We start from the raw sequence: 22,333 nt of genomic DNA, 5'->3' as shown, positions 1-22,333 counted from the left end.
CACAATGCTAATTCAATCATTCATGAATACTCACACCATACCATGGAAATACTCATAAATGAATCAACACCTCAACAATTCAGACCCTTAGAGAGAGAACGCCAAATGTACTTCCTTTTATTTCTTGCACCAAGAAAGAAAGATACAATTGATTACACGAAAACAACAATTGTACACACTTTCCAAAAATTGCTTTGTTATTAGAGCATCAGTGTTCCCTGTATCTAAGTCCCAAAAGTCCCTTATTACATTGATTTTCAGGAATTTATAGCCAATCCTAAATCAACCAACTTTTCGGGTTCGTAACTACCTCAAAAGTTAGAGTTTGGAATTGGGCATGCATTTGAAAACTGACTCTAACTCCAACTCAAATGTAGCAAACTCCAAATCCTAACTCCAATTACAATAAGTGACATGTTCACTTTTACATAATAAGTTACACATTATGACTACATTGATCCACTTGAGCAACTTTATGACAATCTCCAATATAATTCCCCATTGCTGCCCAAATAGATAAGTCAATATGCATCCACTTGAAGAAGAGGTACCATGCCAATATCATTAATAATGGCCTCAAGAAATGACAACTTGTTTAATGAATTTCTTTGCAATTGTACTTCCAAACATGCACCAATCCAATAAGCTATGTCCCTTTGAGGTTCTCACTTTACAAACTCGCAAAGGAGTACTAAATAAGTTGATGAATCGACTTTCTGTGCACCTTGTCATTACCATGCTGCTGAGTTCATATTCCCATTCTATTGGGCAGTTGAATGAGTTCATTTCTATATGAAGGGAGCTTGGGTTCAACCATTTCTTGCATACAAATTGATCAGAGAAATCTTTGATCTACCAGACTTTGTTGGATGCTTGATGAGTGATCGTTCAAACTTTACCATGCTCATTTTGTCAAACATGTAACGAGAAATCCAGCCGAGCCCATTGATCATAGATTCATGGAATGAATATGACATTTTGTTGAGCAATTGGGTACATATGAAGATTCTACATTCTATATGCATGTCTATGACATTGTCACATGATCTCCATGATCTTTCAATCTACAGCAATGATGTTGACATTTGAGCAGCTGACTCATATGTGGAATTGAAAACTTAGTTTGCAAGCCATTTAAGTTGATGTTGGGGCAGCATCAACAAATCAACTGCTCCAATCAAAGCCAACATTCCCATCATTACTAAGAGGGTCTGAAATCTCTTCCTCGCCCATTTCATTGTTCAACGATGCCATCTTGTCATTTCTTTCAAGTAGCTCACGTGCTTGGTTGAATATCCAACTGCTAGTATTCCATGTTTGAATGAGACTGCGAGTTTTTGCCAGGTGCAGTATAAAACAAAGCTTGCTTAATTCTTCTTTTGTCATAACAGCTGCAACATCTCCTCTTACGCCAAGTAACCTAGTCATTGGAACTCAATAAATTTTCTGAACCTTTCATTTGCATTGATCGTTGAAGATCGATCCAGTAACACTACTCAATGTACCACAACCTGGAGGTGAAGTATTTTGTCAAACAGTGCACATGCTTTGTTTGTACTTCCATTTACCTGTATTGAGATTGACTCTCCAGCTGACTTTTCTGAATAATATAAGAATATGACCAATGTTCAAACAACTATCTACGCATTGCCCTCTTACAAATTATGAATCAAATCATTCATATGTGCAGCTGTAATTCTATCTGGGAGAGCAAAAGATTGAAATGATTGTATTAGCTCAGAGTGACAGCGATGAAGAATGGGAAGATTACTAACTTCAGCTGTCACCACACATTGAATTGAAGCATGTTTTAAACACAGCTCTTCTCTCATCTCAGACAAAGGTGCAATGTGATCAAAGGCTCCTTCGTTGGTCAAGCTATCTCCAAGTCTGCAGGTGATTCTTTCAAATTATTGGCAAGAAGCACCTTTGTTTGAAGTTGCACCGTAGCTTAAGGCTTTAGCAAATATTTCAGACGTAGTGAGAATTACTTTAAAGCTCCACTCTCCACTTGCAGCTTGTTTATGTATTCTTCAAACCATTATTGTGTTTGTTATATCTCAACACCATCTACGAGTATATACGTGAGATACACCCATGCTAAGCGTCAGTATTCCCGCCTTACTGCGTGCAAGATGAATGAGGACATTTTCTCAAACGTTTGGAAGCTTCCTCTACTCCTAACTTTCCTTGCTTGCGGCTTTATCCTTGTATGGTTCTCACTTCGGCTCTCTATTTTGGATCGGTTGCTCTTCACTAGGATCAATAGATAGAATGCTGGCATGCTACCTTGCCGTTATTGGAGTTGCCAATAGAAACAATCTTACATTTTTGGGGTAGTGATTCCACAAGCTTTTCTATGATTGACAACTTTCAATTAAACCTGTTCACATATAATATGGTGTATCATCCTTATTGAGACCATGTAGTTTCTCTGCGGCAAAGACATCAATAGGATGGCAATGTTACTTTTAAAACCTGCACACATACTCTGGTAACTCACGAGACAACTTTGATGTGAACTATTTTCTGTCATTCAAGAAGCCACCACCTTTCATTGCTAATGATATTAATAATTTCACTCCATTGTAGATTGCATTCTCATCCTCATTTGCATGGATATTATAACTGCCATTTCATTTTCTTGAAAATACAGGAGTTTGGGTTCTTGCAATTTCGAGGTTTCTTCAAATTGGCCTCCAATGAAACAGCGTACCTAAATTATTCCAAACATTTGTGAACTTTATCTCCAGCCGACAGTTACCTTCAAGTTGAAGTTTGGGTTGGGAGGTTCGGATTAGAATTAGGTTAAAAAGTTGGAGTACGGGGAGAGAGAAAAACTGGAAGAGAGAGTGAAAACCCAAACCCAAAACCAAAACTTGTACTTCTCTCTAAAAGTTGGAGTATGTGGAGAGAGAAAAGTACATGGAGAGAGAGGATTGTGAAAAGGGGAGTGAAAATCTAACTCAAACCCCGTACTTCTCTCTAAAAGTTTTAGTACATGGAGAGAGAAAAGTACGGGGAGAGCGAAAGTTTAATTTTTCTTTATGACTAATCTCTCTCTTTCTCTCTCTTCAATTAATTAATTTAATTAAAACTCTCTGTAAAATTTCTGGGTAACAAGAATAAATATGAACTATAGATTGAATAATTCCAATAATTTCATGCCTTTGACATGAACCAATAATAGCTCATTTAATTTAATGATAAAAGTCATACTGTAGACACCTAAAGAGTGCTGAATTAAAATCTTTTACAATGCATGAAACACTCTCAACACTACCAGGTCAACTATTTTTTATATGATTGAATTGAAAATTATATAATTTATAAATACAACCACTAAAATTCTTCATATAAAAGCCACGCACCCTGTGTTAAAACTACCATATAGAATTTGTACTTGTAACCCTTACAGGTATGAGAATTTGTTCTACATTTCCTCATTTCATGAATTTGATTGTTTTTAATTTTTCTTCCATCCACCAGGGTGCAAAGACATCTTAAAATAGCAAAACTAAATACTATCACCATTAAATGGCAGCTGGAAAAAATGATAGCCCTGCTCACGTAATTCCTTAATATTTCTGTAAGTTAAACAGTAGGATGTTCATAATACTTCTTGGACATTCGCATCAGCTTTGATATCTGCTTGTGAAGTTTGATTACCATTCAAGTCATTGGGCTTGCTATCTGACATCCAATGCTGGGCAGTTTTTATGTCATCTTGTCTCATAAGCTTTGAGAATTCTTCATGGTCGTATTGAGAGTTGCTATTTCCTCCAAATGCCTTCTGAAGCTTATCCAGATCAAAGTTTTGCTGCACAATTCTAGCACTTTCATCGTTCTTTGGGTAAATGAACTTAACTTTCTCAAATGTCTTTGGATCAAGAAAATATTTGACAATCTGCGTGTATAAGATTAGAGACGAGTCAATTACCTTTAACTGAAATTAAATTCTGAAAGGAAAAATTGAACCGAAAGTGCAGCAGTAATGTGCGAGACAGGAGTACCTTCCAAAAGGCTTCAAAAACTCTTGGAGGATTGTATAGAACTGCCAACGCAAGCCTTTCGGGATAATGGTTTTGTAGAATATTTGTAGTTTCCCGAGCTGTTCTAATTGGCACAGAATTTGACAAGGACCAACCAGTGAAGTCTATGAGCCAAACCATCTGCTCCTGATCAGGAGGTAAATTGATGATGGCATTTTCAATGAGATACACGAGGTGACGCAATTGATTATCTTGAGATGTAGTGTTCTGTGTGAAACAAATGCAACATGAATCATGTCATCCATTATTTGAAGTTATATAAATGATAAAAAATTTAGTGATGCCCAGTGGATTAGCATCAAAAACCATTTAGGGAGCTTCAAGAGGCACTACACAAAACCTGTTTTGCAGGGGTCATCACAACGACAGTTCTTCCATTTTTGTCAAGAAAATCTGCCCTATACACCTTCCCGGTTTCACCCTCTACAGCAATTTCATCCTGAACCAAACAGAAAAGTTTCCGATGTTCAATAGCAAGAACATTCGATCTGATTAAACCAACCTGTGCAATTGTAGAAACAAAATACTCATTGCTTATATATTCTATGAAACCAGAAGAGGTCAAGTCTGAAAAGAAATACATGCGAACCCCTTATATAACAACCAAAATGAATATGCCGTGCTCTCTAAAGAATACTTCAATGCTCTCACAGGATTCTTGGGTATGTATATTCAAAGAGAGCATACAAATGCATCAGATGAACAAACTTCAAACTTTTTAGCAGATTAGTTTTCATAAGGGGGCTTTTAAGCCCTGAATGCCTGGTGTTGCCAAACAACATCCAGGCTCACGGAAATTCTGACAAATAACTTTCACAGTTTCAGGTGGTTGGAATACTCGTTTAATACCGACATGATCGTTTGGTTTTCCGCTGAATTCAACATTCACAAGCTTTAACAAAGATCAATCGAAATTAAAACTTGTTTGCCATACAGCTATTTTTTATTTAGCACGCCACGACAAGGATGACACCTCTACTTTAACAACCACCCTAGGCGTTGATTTACATCACTTTAACATCAAGATTAACACGTTCTCCGCTCCGAATGGTTTATAAAGTTCAAAATCCTTATTAATGGAAGTACAACCAAGACTGAGGTTCAAAGAATAGGATATCAGGTGAATCGGGAAATTAGAAGTGTTGGAGATCAGGTAAAAAAGGACGTTGGATGATCTGGAGGTTAAATTTACAGGAACGTTTTTTAATGTATCCAGCCTACAGGTTATTATATTCTTCTCGCTGTTAATTCAACCGGTGCAGAACAGATCCGATGATCAATTGCAGTTGAATGAAGCAAAGCAACTTGCTATAAAAACAGATCGTTTCACTTAAACTCGCCATGTCGCTTTACTTCATTTAGACTTAATTTGTCTACCTTGAGTTCAACAAGTTTAGACAAGTTCGGGCAACAAAAGGGCGGCAAGGGTTTGGGCAAGCAAAGCACCGAGAGGCACAAAAAAGTCCTACATGCTAAGTTCCAAAGCATCAACAAAAGGCCTGTTAGCGCAACTTTTAACTTTCCATTACATCCGTAATTTACGGATGAATGTGGTGCATGCGCCTAAGCTGATCTCTCTACCTCTCGGTTCCGTTCGCAACATTATTTCAGTAATTTATTCCACGTTGGTTATATTTTGTAATTCACGAACCTTGCAGATTGTACATTGTCATTAGTAGATTTTCGTTATTATTTGCAGCTATGTTCTCTGTTTTATGCAAGTTTTGCTTTTCCTTCCATCAGCTAAATCTATCATGTGCTGTGCAGCTACAGCTACAAGTTTTTAGAACTTTCAGTTTGTTCTGCAATTTACGGAAAACTTATAATTGCATGATGTTTGCATCCTCTATGCATTTGATGCATAAGCTAACTTTAACGACAAATAAATAATCTTTTTATCTCTGCCTTCGTTGCCTCCATTATCTTAGTTCTCGCCATTATTTATTTATTGTAATTTATACAGATTTGTACGATGGTTAGTACAGAATTTCAATTATTCTGCAATATTCTTTTCTTTATATTTTCTTCTGTATATGCAAGTTTGGTTTGTTTTCTTCCCTAGCTAGATCCATATTATACGTGCAGGTTCAGCTGCAATTTTACATGATATCATATCAAAGCATGGGAATTAGGAAGGAGAGTAAACATTATTTACTGGTACTGAAGAGAACTGTTTTAGAATAAAATTTCCATTGTATTGAGGGTTTCTGTAAATTATCATTTTAGAGATTATCTCAAGGAGTAAATCATGTAGAAGGGTTCTAGATGTACATATTGTAGGAGCAATCAACACAGGCATGAGTTGGGTTCTAAGATAATCTCCAAAATGACAAAAACAAAAACCCTCAAGAAAATGGAAATTCCTTTCTAAAACAGCTGTATCTTCAGTACCTGCAAATCATTTTTACACTACACCTTCCTAGCGCCCATGCTCTAATACCATGTAAAGTTTGCAGCTGAGCCTGCAAGCAGAATATGGATCCAGCTAGAGAAGAAAACGAGCAAACCTCACATATAAAGAATAAAAACAGAGAAAATTTGCAGATTGTTAATAATTAATGATGAGAATTTCATTCATATGCAAATATGTTTTAGCTCTGTTTTCTTCCTCTGTTTTGTATCTGCGAGTTTGTCTTCTCTTTTCCAGTTAAATCTATATTCTACTTGCAGATTCAGCTGCAAATTTTACGTGGTATCAGAGCATGTGAGTTAGGAAGGAGTGTAAACAATATTCACACGCACTGAAGTGGAATTTCCATTGTATTAAGGGTTTCTGTTTTTGTACCATTTTGGAGATTACCTAGAAGACTGAATATGTATAAGGGTTGTAAATACAAACATTCTGGGAGAAATCAACGTGGATGTGAATTGTGTCCTAGTTTCTCACACAATGCTCTTCAACTCTTGCTTGATAGTGCACCAAAATCTCAAATTGCTCTTTCTCCACCTATAAAGACAATTGGTATACCTTCATTAATTGAGACTCTTATTCCAATTAACCAGGATAATTTATCTCTGTCCTCTTGAGATTGGGATCAATTTCCACAAGACACTACACCCTTGTTTGTAGAGTCCCGCATTGCAGACTTGAAGGACACCATTGAGGACCTTCACATTCTCTTCTGTTGCAGCTCCTAAGGTGTTGATTAATCTTCTGTTGATGTTATGGCTGCATCTTGAAACCCTAGTGTGCTCTCTTTGTCTTTATTGCTTCTATCGTGGCAGTGTACCAAATTCCCATTGCTACAGGTATCACCATACATCCATGGTCACAGTAGCTGAATCTTATATGGTACCTGATTTGTCTAATCAGCATTTGTCACATTGTTGCATTTGCTTAGAGACATTTGAGCAGAGCATTTGGAGGGGCCATCTTTGTTCTTTGGACTATGATCTACATTGGTCATCATCAGATTCTAAATTTTCATCTTAAACAGTGTAACTTAGAACTCCTGATCTGATTATGACAACTTTCAACAATGACATAAAGACTACCAAGCGATTTTCAAAGACATCGTCATATATTTGGATTCCACTTCCAACCAATTACTATCCAAAATAGAAAGCATACTTGCATTTGTATCTGTTTTGTTTCTTCCTAAGGAAAGGAATGCTGTTCAGCATTCGTGGACCATTTTCTACATCCAGTTTTGAGGATCTACTATGTGGGTGGGTACTTGGTCCTTACATGCCACTTATTTTCATTTCGACCTTTTTGGAGTGAAGGATACTGCAGCATAGTAACTGCCATGCAGAGAAGTGTGAATTTTAGGCGGGGTGGGGGGTGGGTTTGTTCCCACTAGGTTTTCCCTCTTTCATCTTTCCTCTCATTAGACTTATGTTTCCTTAGACTTAAACGGGAGGTGTTAGCACAACTTTGATATTTAGTTCCCTCCATAGCATAAAGATGAATGTGTGCATGTGCATAAGCTAACTAAAGAGATCTCTTCTTTTTAGCTTTCTCTACCTCTTAGTTGCATTCCAACATTTTCTCTGCAATTTATTCCAGCATTGGTTATAAGTTCTAATTCATGCATCTTTGCAGATTGTACAATGCGATTAATAAAATTTTGTTATCATTTGCAGCTCTGTTCTCTGTTTTCTGCAAGTTTTGCTTTTCCTTTCAGCTGGATCTATCCTGTGTTGTGAAGCCATAGCTACAAATTTTTACAAGGCCACATTTAGAAATTTGCCCAGGAGAGGAGGTGCCAAGTGTATAGCTTGATCTACAAAGAGGCCAGGGTGCAATTTATAGATCTTGGAAAATATCACAAGCGCCTTCATCATTTGATACGCAGGAGATATTTTTCCACAGCAAGTCAAAGTGTGATATTGCTATGAGGATTCACTTGTGTAGTCTTTTGAATCACACTCATCGACTCATGTTTCATGAGTAGTGGTTCACACAAACCCATCTCTCATGATAATGAATGGAACACTTAGCTCTCATTGCATCTAAGTGATGCTCACACAGGTGAAGCACCAAGGCTTCCCAGGAGGTCACCCATCCCAGTACTACTCCAGCTTGAGTGCAATTAACTATGGAGTTTCCTCAATGATTAACCCACTTTGCATGCAAACCCATTTGAGATATTTTCCCACAGCAAGTCAAATTGTGATATTGCTATGAGGATTCAACTGTGTAGTTTTTTAAGTCAAACTCATTGACTCATGTTTCATGAGTGTAGTGGTTCACGCAAACTCATCTCTCATGATAATGAATGAAACTCTTAGCACTCACTGCATCTAGGTGATGCTCACAGAGGTGAAGTATCGGACTTCTCGGGAGGCACCCATCTCAAAATACTACTCCAGCTCGAGTGCACTTAACTATGAAGTTTCCTCCATAGTTAAACCCACTCTGCTTGCAACCCATTTGCAAAACCTTTAACAAGTGTTGTGCCTTATGAACCATTCAACAGAAAGGCCCTTAAACTCATCAATTAATAAGTGATTTTTTCCACAGCAAGTCAAATTGTGACATTGCTATTAGAATTCAGCTGTTTAGTTTTTTTAGTCAAACTCAATGACTCATGTTTCATGAGTAGTGGTTCACACGAACTCATCTCTCATGATAATTAATGGAACACTTAGCACTCATTTATCTAGGTGATGGTCACAAAGATGAAGCACCGAGACTTCCCGTGAGGTCACCCATCTCAGTACTACTTCATCATTTACGCTAATTGTGCACACTGCAAGACAGTGGCAGCCATCAATGTGGTCTATGTCCTCAAGAGGCAGGCATAAGACTCTACTGCTTCAGCAGTTTGATCTCATTTTGGCAGTCGAGGCTATGTTTCATTACTTGATGTTAAACAAAATTGTGGTCTTGGTCTGTTTGATTTATGATATGTATTATTTACTTTAGGTTATAAGAATCAACAGTAAGAGTTGAGCCATATGGTTGATTTGATACAGATGTAACAAAACATCAACAGCCTTTTCATAGAAAACATTCACCTCCAATGATAAATGCATCATCCAGATGACCATCAGTCACTTTAGGCAATTCTCTGTCTGATTTAAGTTCACTATCTATACCAAAATGAATATGGAGTACATGTCAATAAATGTTTTGATATAATGTCAAAGTGCTTTTAGTGTCTGGTAATAGAGATGTTGTGGTTCATAGTGATCATGTCACACTATAAGCAAAGGCATACACTTCATGATAAATACTATATTTTCTACTGAATCGCTACAGTATTTGTAAGTTTGTAACCATTAGATGCAAGTGCGAGTAATAATATGTATAAAAGGAGGTTAACTTGAGGAAAGAAAATACAAAAATTACCCAGCGAATATCCTCAGGTTTATATTCTGCCCTCCATCTGAGTGTCTCTTCTAACATCTTCTTTGCTTTAGCGACATTCCAATTACGAGCTTCCAAATACCGCCTCAAGCATGCATCAGAACAATATTGCAATGCACGTCCAGATAGAGGGCTAATGGCAGCTCTAAGCTCATTTATCTGTTACAAGATGAAGAAAAGAGCTATGTTTAAGGAAAACAAGCATCTTAATATTAAAAACTGTTAATTTATCTACCACATAAATAGTATCAGTGCTCTAATTGCACATGGCATAGAAGTCTTAGAACTGAAGAGTAAACTAACTGCTAAGAAGTGGCCCAATACGTAAAAAGTTGAAAACTGTTTACTATCATGGAATTTACCTTCGATGGCTTTTCATCATGATCTTGTCCATGTTTGCCACCATACCATCTTCGCAACATATTGACTCAGTTGTATTAAGCACACAGGCCAAACCAACCTGTAGAAGACCACTTTAGACTTTGATGAAATGCATTTAAAGACCTTGATAACAATTAAGAGCTTAGAAAACAGGAATAAATCATTATGTACTGAATAAACTTTAAAAGATTAGGCATAATAATTTTTAATTCATAGGCTTGGTTTGATCAAAAGATTTAGGGAAGAAAAGCTTGTGAGAGACAATGCTTCCCATTTAGATTAAACACTTACGAAAATAGGAAACCCAAAAAGCAGCATGTCTCTTTCAGCAACTCTAAACTAAATATACATTTATATAACATTTTAAACAATAAGGGGGTGAATACAAAGTGTAAAGCTGTACTTCAACATTCAATAAACTGATAAGTTTATTGATAAGCAGGTTTGATTGCAACTGATTAGCAATAACCAAAGCAATACTTGAGAACTACGACTACTGACTAGCTCTGGCAACCCAGTGCCCAATACTGTCCAGTACAAAAAGAACTGAAACATAGAAAAGTTCTCATCGTCCAAATTTTAATGTTCTTTCTTTAGTGCACAAAACAGCATTAATGCCCTCATTTGTGATTCAATGTGGATGGTACGCCCTGAGTGAAATTTTGAAGCCTCACTTGCCCTGGGGGTTACCTGATCGTGGAAAAAAGGATACAGTCCAATGGAAAGGTGATTCAATTTTTCTTGGTCTGGCGTCAACATATGACATTCAAAACCAGACGACAATGAATTTTATTATCTTTTCCTAAAAACTCAGACCAGCCAAAATTTAATCAATGACCATTTAAAATTCTATAGAAATTTTGGCAAGTCCACTACAAAAAGGCCTAAAATACCAGGCAATTTTTTTCATATTGGAAATCAAATATGAGAATGGATGAAATTTTATTCCCTGATTCTGTTTTTCTATACGATATAACTAAATTTTTCAGTTAGCTTATAAGTTTTATGATAATTTAATGTCTCGATTTTCAAAGATGTTGAAATGAGGTGAGCTGCCAGGATATATATCCATCTCAAAGAATTAAGATTTCTTAAGTAAACTATATAATTTTAGGATTTAAGAAACTCAATCAAATATCAAAGTTATACAATTCTGAAGAACCTGAAAACAGCCAAAACTGAAGGATAGATCTAACAAATAAGTCCAAAACCCAAATGGCAACATATATCAAATATGAGAATGGATGAAAATATTTTCCCTGATTCTGATTTTTTATACGCTATAACTAAATTTTTCAGTTAGCTTATAAGTTTTATGGTAATTTAATGTCTCGATTTTCAATCAGCATATAACTTTTAAACAAAGATGTTGAAATGAGGTGAGCTAGCAGGATATATATCCATCTCAAAGATTTAAGATTTCTTAATTAAACTATATAATTTTAGGATTTAAGAAAATCCATCAAATATCAAAGTTATACAATTCTGAAGAACCTGAAAACAGCCAAAACTGAAGGATACATCTAACAAATAAATCCAACGCCCAAATGGCAACATATAGTCAATCAAAAGTTCCTTGTCTGGAACACAATCAGATGTTGGTGGCACCTCATTTCCAACAGAAGGGTGTGTACAATGAGATTTTCTTGAAAATACCCTAAAATATGAAATTCTGCAACCTGTAGGAAACAGTGGGATATTTCATGTTTCATTCTTTGAGATAATGTGAGTCAGTCAAAGAAACATTCAGCAGCACCCACCAAGATAATTATAATTTATGATAGTCCCTCTGCATGGGATCATTGGCTGTAATTGGAGTCTTATGAAGGGACCTATTGCTCCAGTCTTAATGCTGACGGTGAATCTCGTGGAAATTGATTATCTTACAAATGCAGAAAGAAGTACCCTTCGTACAAAACATGGAGACGGGGAAAGAGAGCGAATTTATGATCACTGGTAATGAGAGGGGCTAAATATGTATCGGAAGTTTCAGGTGAAGACTTCTATAGTCATCTACTGGAGCTAAATAATCCATATTCTCCTGGTACAATTAAGCTGCAACTCCAAAAACATTTCAAAGCCCCTCTCCATCGATCCACTAGATAAGCAGCCCAGCCCCATCAGATACACTGGTCCTTTCCCCTTGGCGAAAAGGGAGGTCTAAATAGGCAGATATAGATATGCAAAACTGATCCAAAATGAAAAACTAGCATGTCAAAAGTGCTGAGTATTCTAGATTAATACCAGATTATCCACATTATTCTGGACATGTAACAAACAAGCATTGCAACCACCAGGCAAAACAGATCTGGTTTGACCCACAAATGCATGAAGCAAATGGCATTCTTACCTATCAGAGGAAATGCTCATAGAAATTAGAAAATTGCACCCCTTCCAGAATGGCAAAGATTTAAGCAAACATGTAGGTTATTTACAAGGTACTATGCATACTTCTCAGAGAATTGAGAAAAGAACCGAAAATGCAAACAACACACAGATATGAAAGGGAAAACAAAATTGTGCAGAATACGTACCTTGGTGTTTGCACAAGTTTGAGGTCCTCGGAAGCAAAGCCGGGAATTTGCGCAAAAGCAGCCGGCAGCCCCCTCTTTCTAGTATCGCCTTCTAGAAGTCCTTGATCGTGTTTTTCCTCTTTGACTTGGAAAACTGCATTTTCTCTGACGCGTAATTACCGATGTTTAAAAAGGGAGCATAATAAACAGCAAAAAGATCTGAAAGGAAGCACTTTGTAAGAGACGGCAGCAAGCCTAACAAGAGAAGACAAATCGTGGAATACCATACAGATTTATTAGTGCTAATTTGAGTTGCTTTGGCTGGCATTGGGCGACTCAGATTTATCCCCAACTTCAATAATGGCGCGTCACAATTTTATTTGGGTAAATCCCCATTTTATCCTCTGTGTCCTCTATTTCAACCCTAAAAGGGCCCACTTGCAGAGATGTTTAGGGACTCATAACGAGGCAATGACTATCATAACGAGGCAATGACTATCTCTTAATTAATTGCAATCTAGAATATGTTGAATAGAGATGTTTTAGGAGTCATAGTCGGTCTATACATATATGTATATGCGTTAACGTTGAACTTACTCTATTTATTGTTATTCGTAATTTATGCTTTCGCTTAGTCCATTGTATTAATAGCGGCACCAATCAGATTTTAGATTTCATTCATATAGTAATGTTTGCAAAAGGTTTTGTAATTTGCATGATTTTTTTGGAATTGAAAAATACAATTTTTTGAAAACCTTATTGGCTCATAAGGAAAAAGGCAATGAAAAAATTTAATTTTTTTCAACAAAAATACAACTATTTTTTCCAACACCTCTATTAATGCAGGCATTAATTGCAACTTTATCTTTTCTTTCTTGTGACAAGTGATTAAATTTTATTAAAAAATAATCATATTCCTAACACCTCATGAATGCATTAATTTCAATTTTACCTTTTCCACATTTGTGACTAGTGGACAAACTTTTTTTTTAAAAGACAATCACTTTTAATTGATGTTTATTTTTGTAATTTGTAAAATGCTATTAAATATAGATATTTTAATCAAGTATAGATATTAATTCTGGAACCCTGGGTAGGGATATTAATTCTGGAATTATTAAACTCATCCCTAAGGAGGGTGATAAATCCCTTATTAAGAATTGGAGGCCCATAACTCTGTTAAATGTTTCTTATAAAATTTTGGCTAAGTGTATGTCAACTAGGCTTGAAGCCATTCTCCCCAAATTTATTTGCCCCACACAAACTGGTTTTGTGAAGGGTAGATATATATTAGAGAACCTCATTACTAGCTGGGAAGCTCTTAATTGGGCCAAACATACTAAGCAAAATGTTTCTATGTTTTTGTTGGATTTTGAAAAGGCTTATGACAGAATTGAGTGGAATTTTATTATCATGATGCTTGAGGCTTTTGGTTTCCCATCTTTCTTTTGTGGTATTGTCAAAACCCTTCTCAAGGATGCTTATGCTCAAGTTGATGTTAATGGATCGCTGTCTACCCCTTTCCCTTTGGGAAGATCAATTAGACAAGGATGCCCTCTTGCTCCCGCTCTTTTTGTTATTGCCTCTGAAGCTCTTTTTTATATTCTTAGGGACAACACTTTATCCCCCGCTGTTAAAGGAATTATCCTTCCTAATAATAAGGAGATTATAAACTGTCAGTTTGCCGATGATACTTCTTTGTTTCATGAAGCCTCTGAAGAGAATTTTGTTGCCATGATTAATAAACTTAACTTCTTCTGTAAAATTTCTGGAGCTAGATTATCTCATGCCAAATCTATTTGTCTTGGTTGGGATGATCAACCTCCTAATTGGTTTAGTAAATTTGATTTCCAATGGGGTGGTCCCTCAAAAATTGTCAGATATTTGGGTATCCCCTTCTCTGTTGATCTCTCTTTAAAAGAGATGTGGGGTTGGGTCAAGGATAAGATCCATACTAAGCTGAACAAGTGGCACAATAGGTCTCTATCTCTTGCTGGAAGAATCCAAGTTTTCCAAAAGATTTTGTCTTCTTACAATATATAGTATGCCTCCGCTTGGATGTTTAATGACTACCAAGTTTTGGAAATCCAGAAAGCTATTAGAAATTATCTCTGGTCTGATGGGAAGGGCAAGAAAAAATTGTATTCTGTCAATTGGAATTGGTGTCATGTTGATAAGCTCCTTGGGGGCCTAGGGTTGAAAGATCTTCATCTTCATGGTCTTGCTTTAGCCTCCAAATGGATCTTTCATGCCTTAGAGGGAGATGCTCCTTGGAAAGTTTTGATTCGTAATAATATTGAGAAGGGATATCCTAAAAATGCTAAATTCTGGAAAAATCTTCCTTTCACTGATCTCATTTGTGGTGAATTTCCTATTATTGTTCAAGGCTCGGCAGTTTTTAAATCCATCTGGAAAGCCTGGAACCATGTTAGGCAATTCATCACTAACAAATACTTCTATGATAATAAAACCCTCCATGGTGAAAGATCCATTTGGTGGAACCTTAAGCTTGGTAATAAACCCCTTGCTCTTACCCAAGGGTGCTCGGCTAAGTATTGGACTAACCTTGGAATTAAGCAATTCATTGATATCTTTGAAATGGACAGACTTATCCCTTGGGATGTTTTAAAGAATAAATTTAAACTTCCCGACTCTCATAAAAAGACTTATAGAATGATTGTTAAAGCTAGTAAAGATATCCCTACCCTGTGTCATGTGGACTCTAATAGTTATTTGAAGATAAAATGGCCTGATGGTATCATCATCTCCAAACTTAAAGCAAAGAATATTTATTCTATTTTAAATTATAATGTTGATATCATCAATCATATTAACAATATTTGGTATACCAATTTGGATATTTCTTCTTGGATGAAGGTTTTTGATTATCTTTGGAATAGTTCTATTGATCCTAAAATTAAATGTTTTAAATGGTTACTTATTCTCAATAAGCTGCCTATTAGGAACTCTTTCTCTGATATTAACTATTGCAGCATTTGCAGAACCCCAGAAACGGGAAAACATATTTTCTTTGAGTGCTCTTTTGCCAAAGAGGTTTGGTTAATGTTTGGTATTTCTATCCCTTCTAATTTCAATATTTTTGAAGTTATTACCGGCTTTATTTCTAATGCTAGAAAAGATGTTAATATGTTTTGGGATATTACCTCATCTAACATTTTATGGCAAATTTGGAAGTGCAGAAATGAAGAAAGGTTTCAAAATATCCCTAGAATGCTTACTGAGGTTTTTCGAAGTCTCACACATTTTAAAAAATTTTCGCAGATTCAAATGACCATGAAAATCAACAAGGCTAAATTCAAAAGATTGCTCAAGGACGATCATACTACCTTTTTTGCTAATGAGGTTAATAATGGATTTTTTTGGAGGCTGCACCTGGATAATATACATGCTTTCATTCAAACCTTCAGTAGGTTTAGCAAAGAGATTAAAAGAAGACCTCACAATGTTTCTAGTGAGATGATTTACATGCGGAATCAAATTCAAGATCCGAATAGTGTGGTTTGGATGGATGGCCCCTTGGGCTGGATGGATTGGGTGGACACCTAGGTTGTTGTGCTTTTCTTGGTGTCATGGTCTATGTTTTTGTTTTGTTGTTTCGTTGTATAAACTTCATTTTTGAAGGTGTGAGGCTTGGCCTCTGAACTCTGTTATTCTGCGATCTCTTGTATTTTTGATCTCCTTATTTCTAATATAAAAAAAAGTATAGATATTTTAATCAAATATAGACATTTTAACTCTTTTAAATTGTCAATTTCCAAAAATTATTTTTTATATAGCTTAATTTCATATTTATTTTAATTTTAATTTATATATAAGTTTAAATTAGAATTTAGTTTCTTTTATTTTGACATATCTAAATCAATGCTTTTAATAGATTTATTGTTTATTTTTTATTTTTATATATAATGTTTATTATATTAATATTTTTAATTTATACTTTAAAATACATAATACTAATTTTGTATCAATTTTAATAAAGTTCAAATTGTTTAGCTTTGTATATTATCAACTTTATTTATGATAAGTGTGTTTGATTTTTTTAAAGCATAAATGTTATTTTTAAATTAATTTATGTTTATTTATTTTTATGCATTAGATTTAAGCTTAAGAATATTGTCCACCTTCTTCAATTAGATGAATTTATCGCTTAAACAAGATATATCAAACAATTTCATCATTAAAATTAATCAATTTAACTCTTTTTAAAAAAAATTATATAATTTTATCTATATCTTATATATAATTAGTTCATAAATATCTTTGGTCTCATAAATGTTCTTTACGATGTCATCTAATTTTAATTTACCATGATACTATAATATTTATTTATATATTCTTTTACTATTTTAATTAATATATATCATTGCAGTTATATAATTTAATAATATACTGACTATACTCTGTAATTTAATTTAGCTTACCACTATAATATTCTATTTGTCATTGCTATTTATTTGTTATTTTATTAAACTAAATACATTATATTTTAACCAAAACCTACTTCAATCAACCATAAAATCATGAAGGCAGGAACTTTGGCGCTTGCGCCCCTTGTTGTTAATATGAATTTCAAAACCATCTTATAGTTTCCATTTTAATTAATGAATATGACAACGAGTTTTTGGTCTCTCTCTAAGTTGAAAGTTAATACATCATTAATAATAATTCGGTAAGGTATCCATTAACTATTTGAAACTCAAAATCATGTCAAAGGGCCCTTGGTCTACTGGTGAAGTTGAATGGCTCACAAAGAGCCCACCAGGGATCAAGTCTTGCTGAGTGCAAGATGAGGCCAGGATCGTGCCCCGGGCAAATTTGGATGCTCCTCAGTCCTTGGCTCTTAGTCGAAGAGGTTTCAGGCTTGTATCGGGTACCTAAAACGTTTTTGTGGATGACCTCCATCAAAAAAAAAAAAAAAGTCATGTCATATTTTGTGTTGCATGGTGAAGGTGGATTTTAACTTCATTGATAAAGTTGAAAGTTTTAATAGGGGAAGAGGAATCGATTAATCTATTTTTAAATAAAATATAATTCAAATGTTGATAAAAAATAGATCAATATTCAAACTTAAATAAATATTGATATATTAGTGTACAAATATTATTCTTATGTGTACAACTATTGAGATATAGCAATGTATATGCATAGAGCAAATCATATTAATAATATGTCTTATCACAAATATAAAATGTGAATACTAGTACTTTATGTTAGATATAGGTTGTATTTTATATAATAATGTATTATTTTTATAACAACAAACTTTTTTGTGTTGAAGTATTTGTCCTTTTGCATTATATATATATATATATATATATATATATATATATATATATATATATATGTCATTAGTTATAACTATTTCGTCCATTTAAGTTGCATATATGTCATATTTTATATAGTTATACAATATTCTATTAACAATAAATGATATTTTTTAATTTAACTATTAGAATTTTTAAGATTAAGCTTTGGTGAATGTTTAATAAATCAATTTTTAGACACATTTCACTAGGTGCGCTAAGGTGAAGTTAGCCCTTACAACTAATCCCTCTCTCTTAATTAAGGATGAGATCATTTCAATAAATGAACATCTCAATAGATTTTTTATTTTTTTGTGAATATGAGAGTTTCTAATTACTTCTAAGAACTAAATGCTTGCTTTGGTCCTTGTTAAAGACCTATAGATTACCATGTCACCACCATACAAATTAAGTAAAGATCATACATACTTAAATCTACTTTTGCAAGCCTGTGTCTCCTTTTTAATTTAAGAAAAGTTATTCTACATTTTGCTTAAAAAGTAGTTCTATTACTAGAAGTACAAATATATTTGGGTCCTAATAGTTTAGGAATTAATTATAATATAATTTTAGTTATAAAATCAATTATAAATTAATTTTAATAATTTATTTAATTTCAAATTTAGAAGAAAAGTAAAATAGATTTGTTGAAAATCATTTTCTAAATTGTTTATTTTTAATCACTTAATATATTATATTATTGATTGTTGTTTGTATTTTACTTAATTTTTGAATAAATAATAGTTACCATTACTATTAGTATTATTATTATTATTGGTAAACGACCAAGGCCTTGAAAATTTTATTAATATAAAGATAAAAATACATCAGTTGTCTCTGTTCAAACGGGCACTGGTAGGAAAGAATGAAGAAGAAAACCTTCAGTCTTGCTCGGGACAAAAACATCCTATATTATTACAGCTTAAAAGGGGCATACCCCAGTCAAATACCAAATAAAATAACTCAAATTTGATTAGCAGCTTAGGGGGAGGAACCCCAGAACAATTACATGATTCATAATTCAATAACACATATGGTTTGACAAGAGCTGCTACGATCTTCAAATAGGTACACATCTGCCTTGTGTTGCCTTTCAATCCATTATGCTAAAAGCATACAATCTTTCTATGCTACTCAATGAAACATAGTTAGAGATAAATAATAACTATATAAATAAAAGCATCCTTATGGCATCTCCAATTTATCCTAGTCAAAAACCTACCAAGAAAACAAAGCCATCTAACAGCCAAGCCTAATAGTGATTGACATATAAAGAATGATCTATTTAAATAAAAGAGGACACACTTAAAGAAACTTAATCAAAGCTTTACCATAGCACCCAAATAATATTGTAATGTCACTATACAAACTTAAGTACCATCATGGACGTTGCATATTAATTTCAAATCACCCAAAACACACATAGATATCTAAGCTCTGGGGGCGCACATCATTTAGAAGTCTCTGATGCATAGAATGAGAAAGCCCATATCCATTATTCTAAATTGCAAATTAAAGGCTCAAGTTAAACCATAACCTTAAACATAGAAAGCTAGTCTAGGGCTTCCCCAAAACTAGTTGGGATAACATCTGAAGCCAATTCGCATTTGTGGACTGAACTTATCCATACCAGAAGCAAATGAATGATTTATATTATTGAGAGTCTCCTTGATACAATAAGGATCAAAGATTAAGATACCGTCACACTGCCAGCTACCATTTCCAACTCTCAAGAAAATAGTTATGCTAATCAATCTGATGAAAAACAGTATAAAGTAGGGAGCCTTGACTGCAGAGCTTCCCTCACCAGGATTACAACCGTGCATCAAAACAAAGTATTAATATGCTATCATCCTAATAACCATCATCTAAAAATATTAAAATTCAAGTGCTCACAATGATATCAAACTAACTCCAATTATCATCTAATCGAGTGTCGACCAAACAATTATGTCTTAAGTTTGATGATATGCATCTATGGGGTAAAGTTGAAACCCTACTTTAAACTCGGCTTTAAGTCACCATCTCTTATTTTAATAGCTTTCATGCTCATCAAAATCAAAGCACTTGCCTAGCCTATTTAGGGATGCTAATATGTGACAACGGCCAACAAAGCCAAATTTCTAAGCCCATCACAAAGAAACAGAACAGAGGAAAGACACCAACATGAAATGCGAGTGAAATTTAGGAATTAGTTTAAATTCAAATTCAACCATGCAGATGTAAAAAATTAATAGCTACCAATTACCATTCAAAACAGCGGATCATGCCACCATACATTCCAAGTAAACAGGAGAAAATGAACATATACACCCATTAATATAAACTATACTTCATATATATTAGGTTTTAGATACATCTTTAAAGAGAGTGAGTCTTCTATAATTACATTCCAGAACTATATACATCAATGCCTATAAAGAGGAAGATATATATAGTCCTATGTCTGATATCTTCATAGGTTTTAAACCAATTATATCTATCATCCTATATTTCTTTCCTAATTAATCTGCTATTAGCCAAACCCTAACTATATAATACCAAAACCTAAAAAAAACCAACGACCACACCTCATTTCCAGACCACCATGATGACTTTAGTAATATCATTTGGGTTCTCAATCTGCCATTCGGGAGGAAATTTGAAACTAGTCTTAGCCCTGCTAGATTTCTCTAAGTTAGGTGTGCAGAAATCAAGAACCTCCAAATTATCAAAGTTTACTCTCGGTTGAATATATGCCTTGGACAGAGTGAGGTACTCCATTAGCCAATTCTTGTTTTCTTCAGCTATAATTCCTCGCCAGTGGAGCAAAAACTGAATATTGGCCTCCATTTTCAGCCATTCATAGTAAAAGGCCAAACTCTCCCAAATTATTAGCGTCGGCCTCTGAAATGTAGTGGCTAAATCAGGGTCTCCCATCGGTAATCTCATATACTTTTTCGGAAAAGGGATACAAATTTTATCGTCAATACTCCTAACAGCTTTCTCCAAGCCCTTTCTCCAAGTTGGAACAAAGATATCAAAGAAAAGCCTTAGAATGTCCTCATTACCCACCTTTGCCCTTTTCATGTAGCCAATGAGGGACCCTATGATGTCACTATTGGTCCTCCAGGTGAATTCATAGTCAAATACCCCTTCTCCAATGGCTCTACTAATGGCCAATCAAGACATGTCGTCAACCAGGTAGAGTATCCTGTTCCAGCATTCCAGTTTGACATTTCTGCAAAAAGCCATGGTTCGATTCTCGGTTGCAAGTAAGAGAGAGATATTTGTTTCCATCTTTAAAAGGAAAGGCAGTATTCGATAAAGAAGTCTAGAAGACCCATATAAAGCCAAAAGAAGCCTTTGGAAGGTGGATACAGTGATGTCATCCCGTGATGCAACCTATTTGAATCAACATAATCTTGCCTCGTGTAACGCCCCGCCAAGGGATCCAAAGAATTAACCTATTATGTATGATATGTTTTGTATTGTTGCTATTGCTTCCATTACTATGTATAAGCTGTAAATGGTTTTTACTTTCATGATTTAAAAAAAAAAAAAAATGTTGCCAAACTTAGTGAAACTTTAGGTTAATTCTTTGGATCCCTTGGCAGGGCATTACACCTCGGATCAAATATGATGAATCCATCATTAACTAAACCAAATCCAACTACGCATATGAAAGGTGAATTGTGTACCATCCTAATTCATGATGGAGAGAGAATCTAGGATTGCTATAAGCCTTATGAACTATTTGAGATATCTCCCTTAACCGTTAATTTAACCAAAGATATCTCTACCCATAACCTAAACCAAGGAAAGGAGCTAAGACACATATATGAAGAACACGATTTACTCTACCTACGAATAAATGAATATCGATGTATATGTATATATATATATATATATATATATATATATATATATATATATATATATATATATATATATATATATATATATATATATATAAGAGATCATAACCTAAATCAGTTAGCATGCTACAAACTTATACCTTCGATCGGTAACAATCAAATAATTTATGGGCTCAATGGGAATTTATATATAAGAAAGATAATTTATATAGAATGAGGTATGTGGATAAGAGAACGTAGTATAAGCTCTTAACCTAAGAAGGTAAAGCAATGTGTGTGTGTGTGTGTGTGTGTGTGTGTGTGTGTGTGTGTGTGTGTGTGTGTGTGTGAGAGAGAGAGAGAGAGAGAGAGAGAGAGAGAGAGAGAGAGAGAGAGAGAGAGAGAGAGAGAG

General features: G+C 34.6%; 1 protein-coding gene across 3 annotated transcripts; it reads right to left on the bottom strand.

Annotated features, from left to right (window-relative positions):
• Positions 1 to 3,280: 3,280 nt before the first annotated feature.
• Positions 3,281 to 13,296, bottom strand: LOC149567499 (uncharacterized). 3 transcript variants are annotated; one of them, XM_089820708.1, is made up of 7 exons: positions 13,051 to 13,296; positions 12,783 to 12,926; positions 10,230 to 10,327; positions 9,850 to 10,026; positions 4,393 to 4,491; positions 4,014 to 4,259; positions 3,281 to 3,907 (listed from the first exon to the last, which is right to left on the bottom strand). In XM_089820708.1, the coding sequence occupies exons 3-7, from the start codon at positions 10,287 to 10,289 to the stop codon at positions 3,611 to 3,613; spliced, it is 879 nt and encodes a 292-aa protein (XP_089676834.1). In that variant the 5' UTR covers positions 10,290 to 10,327; positions 12,783 to 12,926; positions 13,051 to 13,296; the 3' UTR covers positions 3,281 to 3,610. The 3 variants fall into 3 exon arrangements, with proteins under 3 accessions (XP_089676834.1, XP_089676835.1, XP_089676837.1); XM_089820709.1 differs by having other exon boundaries at positions 12,783 to 12,915; positions 13,051 to 13,258; XM_089820711.1 differs by lacking the exons at positions 12,783 to 12,926; positions 13,051 to 13,296 and adding an exon at positions 12,599 to 12,776.
• Positions 13,297 to 22,333: the final 9,037 nt, after the last annotated feature.

This window comes from Cupressus sempervirens, chromosome 3, assembly GCF_028749045.1.
Source record: "Cupressus sempervirens isolate cs-2001-9-10 chromosome 3, ASM2874904v1, whole genome shotgun sequence".
NCBI classification, from domain to species: domain Eukaryota; kingdom Viridiplantae; phylum Streptophyta; class Pinopsida; order Cupressales; family Cupressaceae; genus Cupressus; species Cupressus sempervirens.
This window is presented reverse-complemented; position numbering and strand designations above follow the sequence as displayed.

Bases quoted from the DNA above. Each gene is read 5' to 3' on its own strand.
- LOC149567499 (XM_089820708.1), bottom strand. From the start codon at position 10,289: ATGTTGCGAAGATGGTATGGTGGCAAACATGGACAAGATCATGATGAA. The intron at 4,492-9,849 runs GTAATTTTTGTA...TGTTTGGTTCAG, and splicing joins AACCTGAGGATATTCGCTGG to GATGAAATTGCTGTAGAGGG. The intron at 4,260-4,392 runs GTTTTGTGTAGT...TGTTTCACACAG, and splicing joins TGATGACCCCTGCAAAACAG to AACACTACATCTCAAGATAA.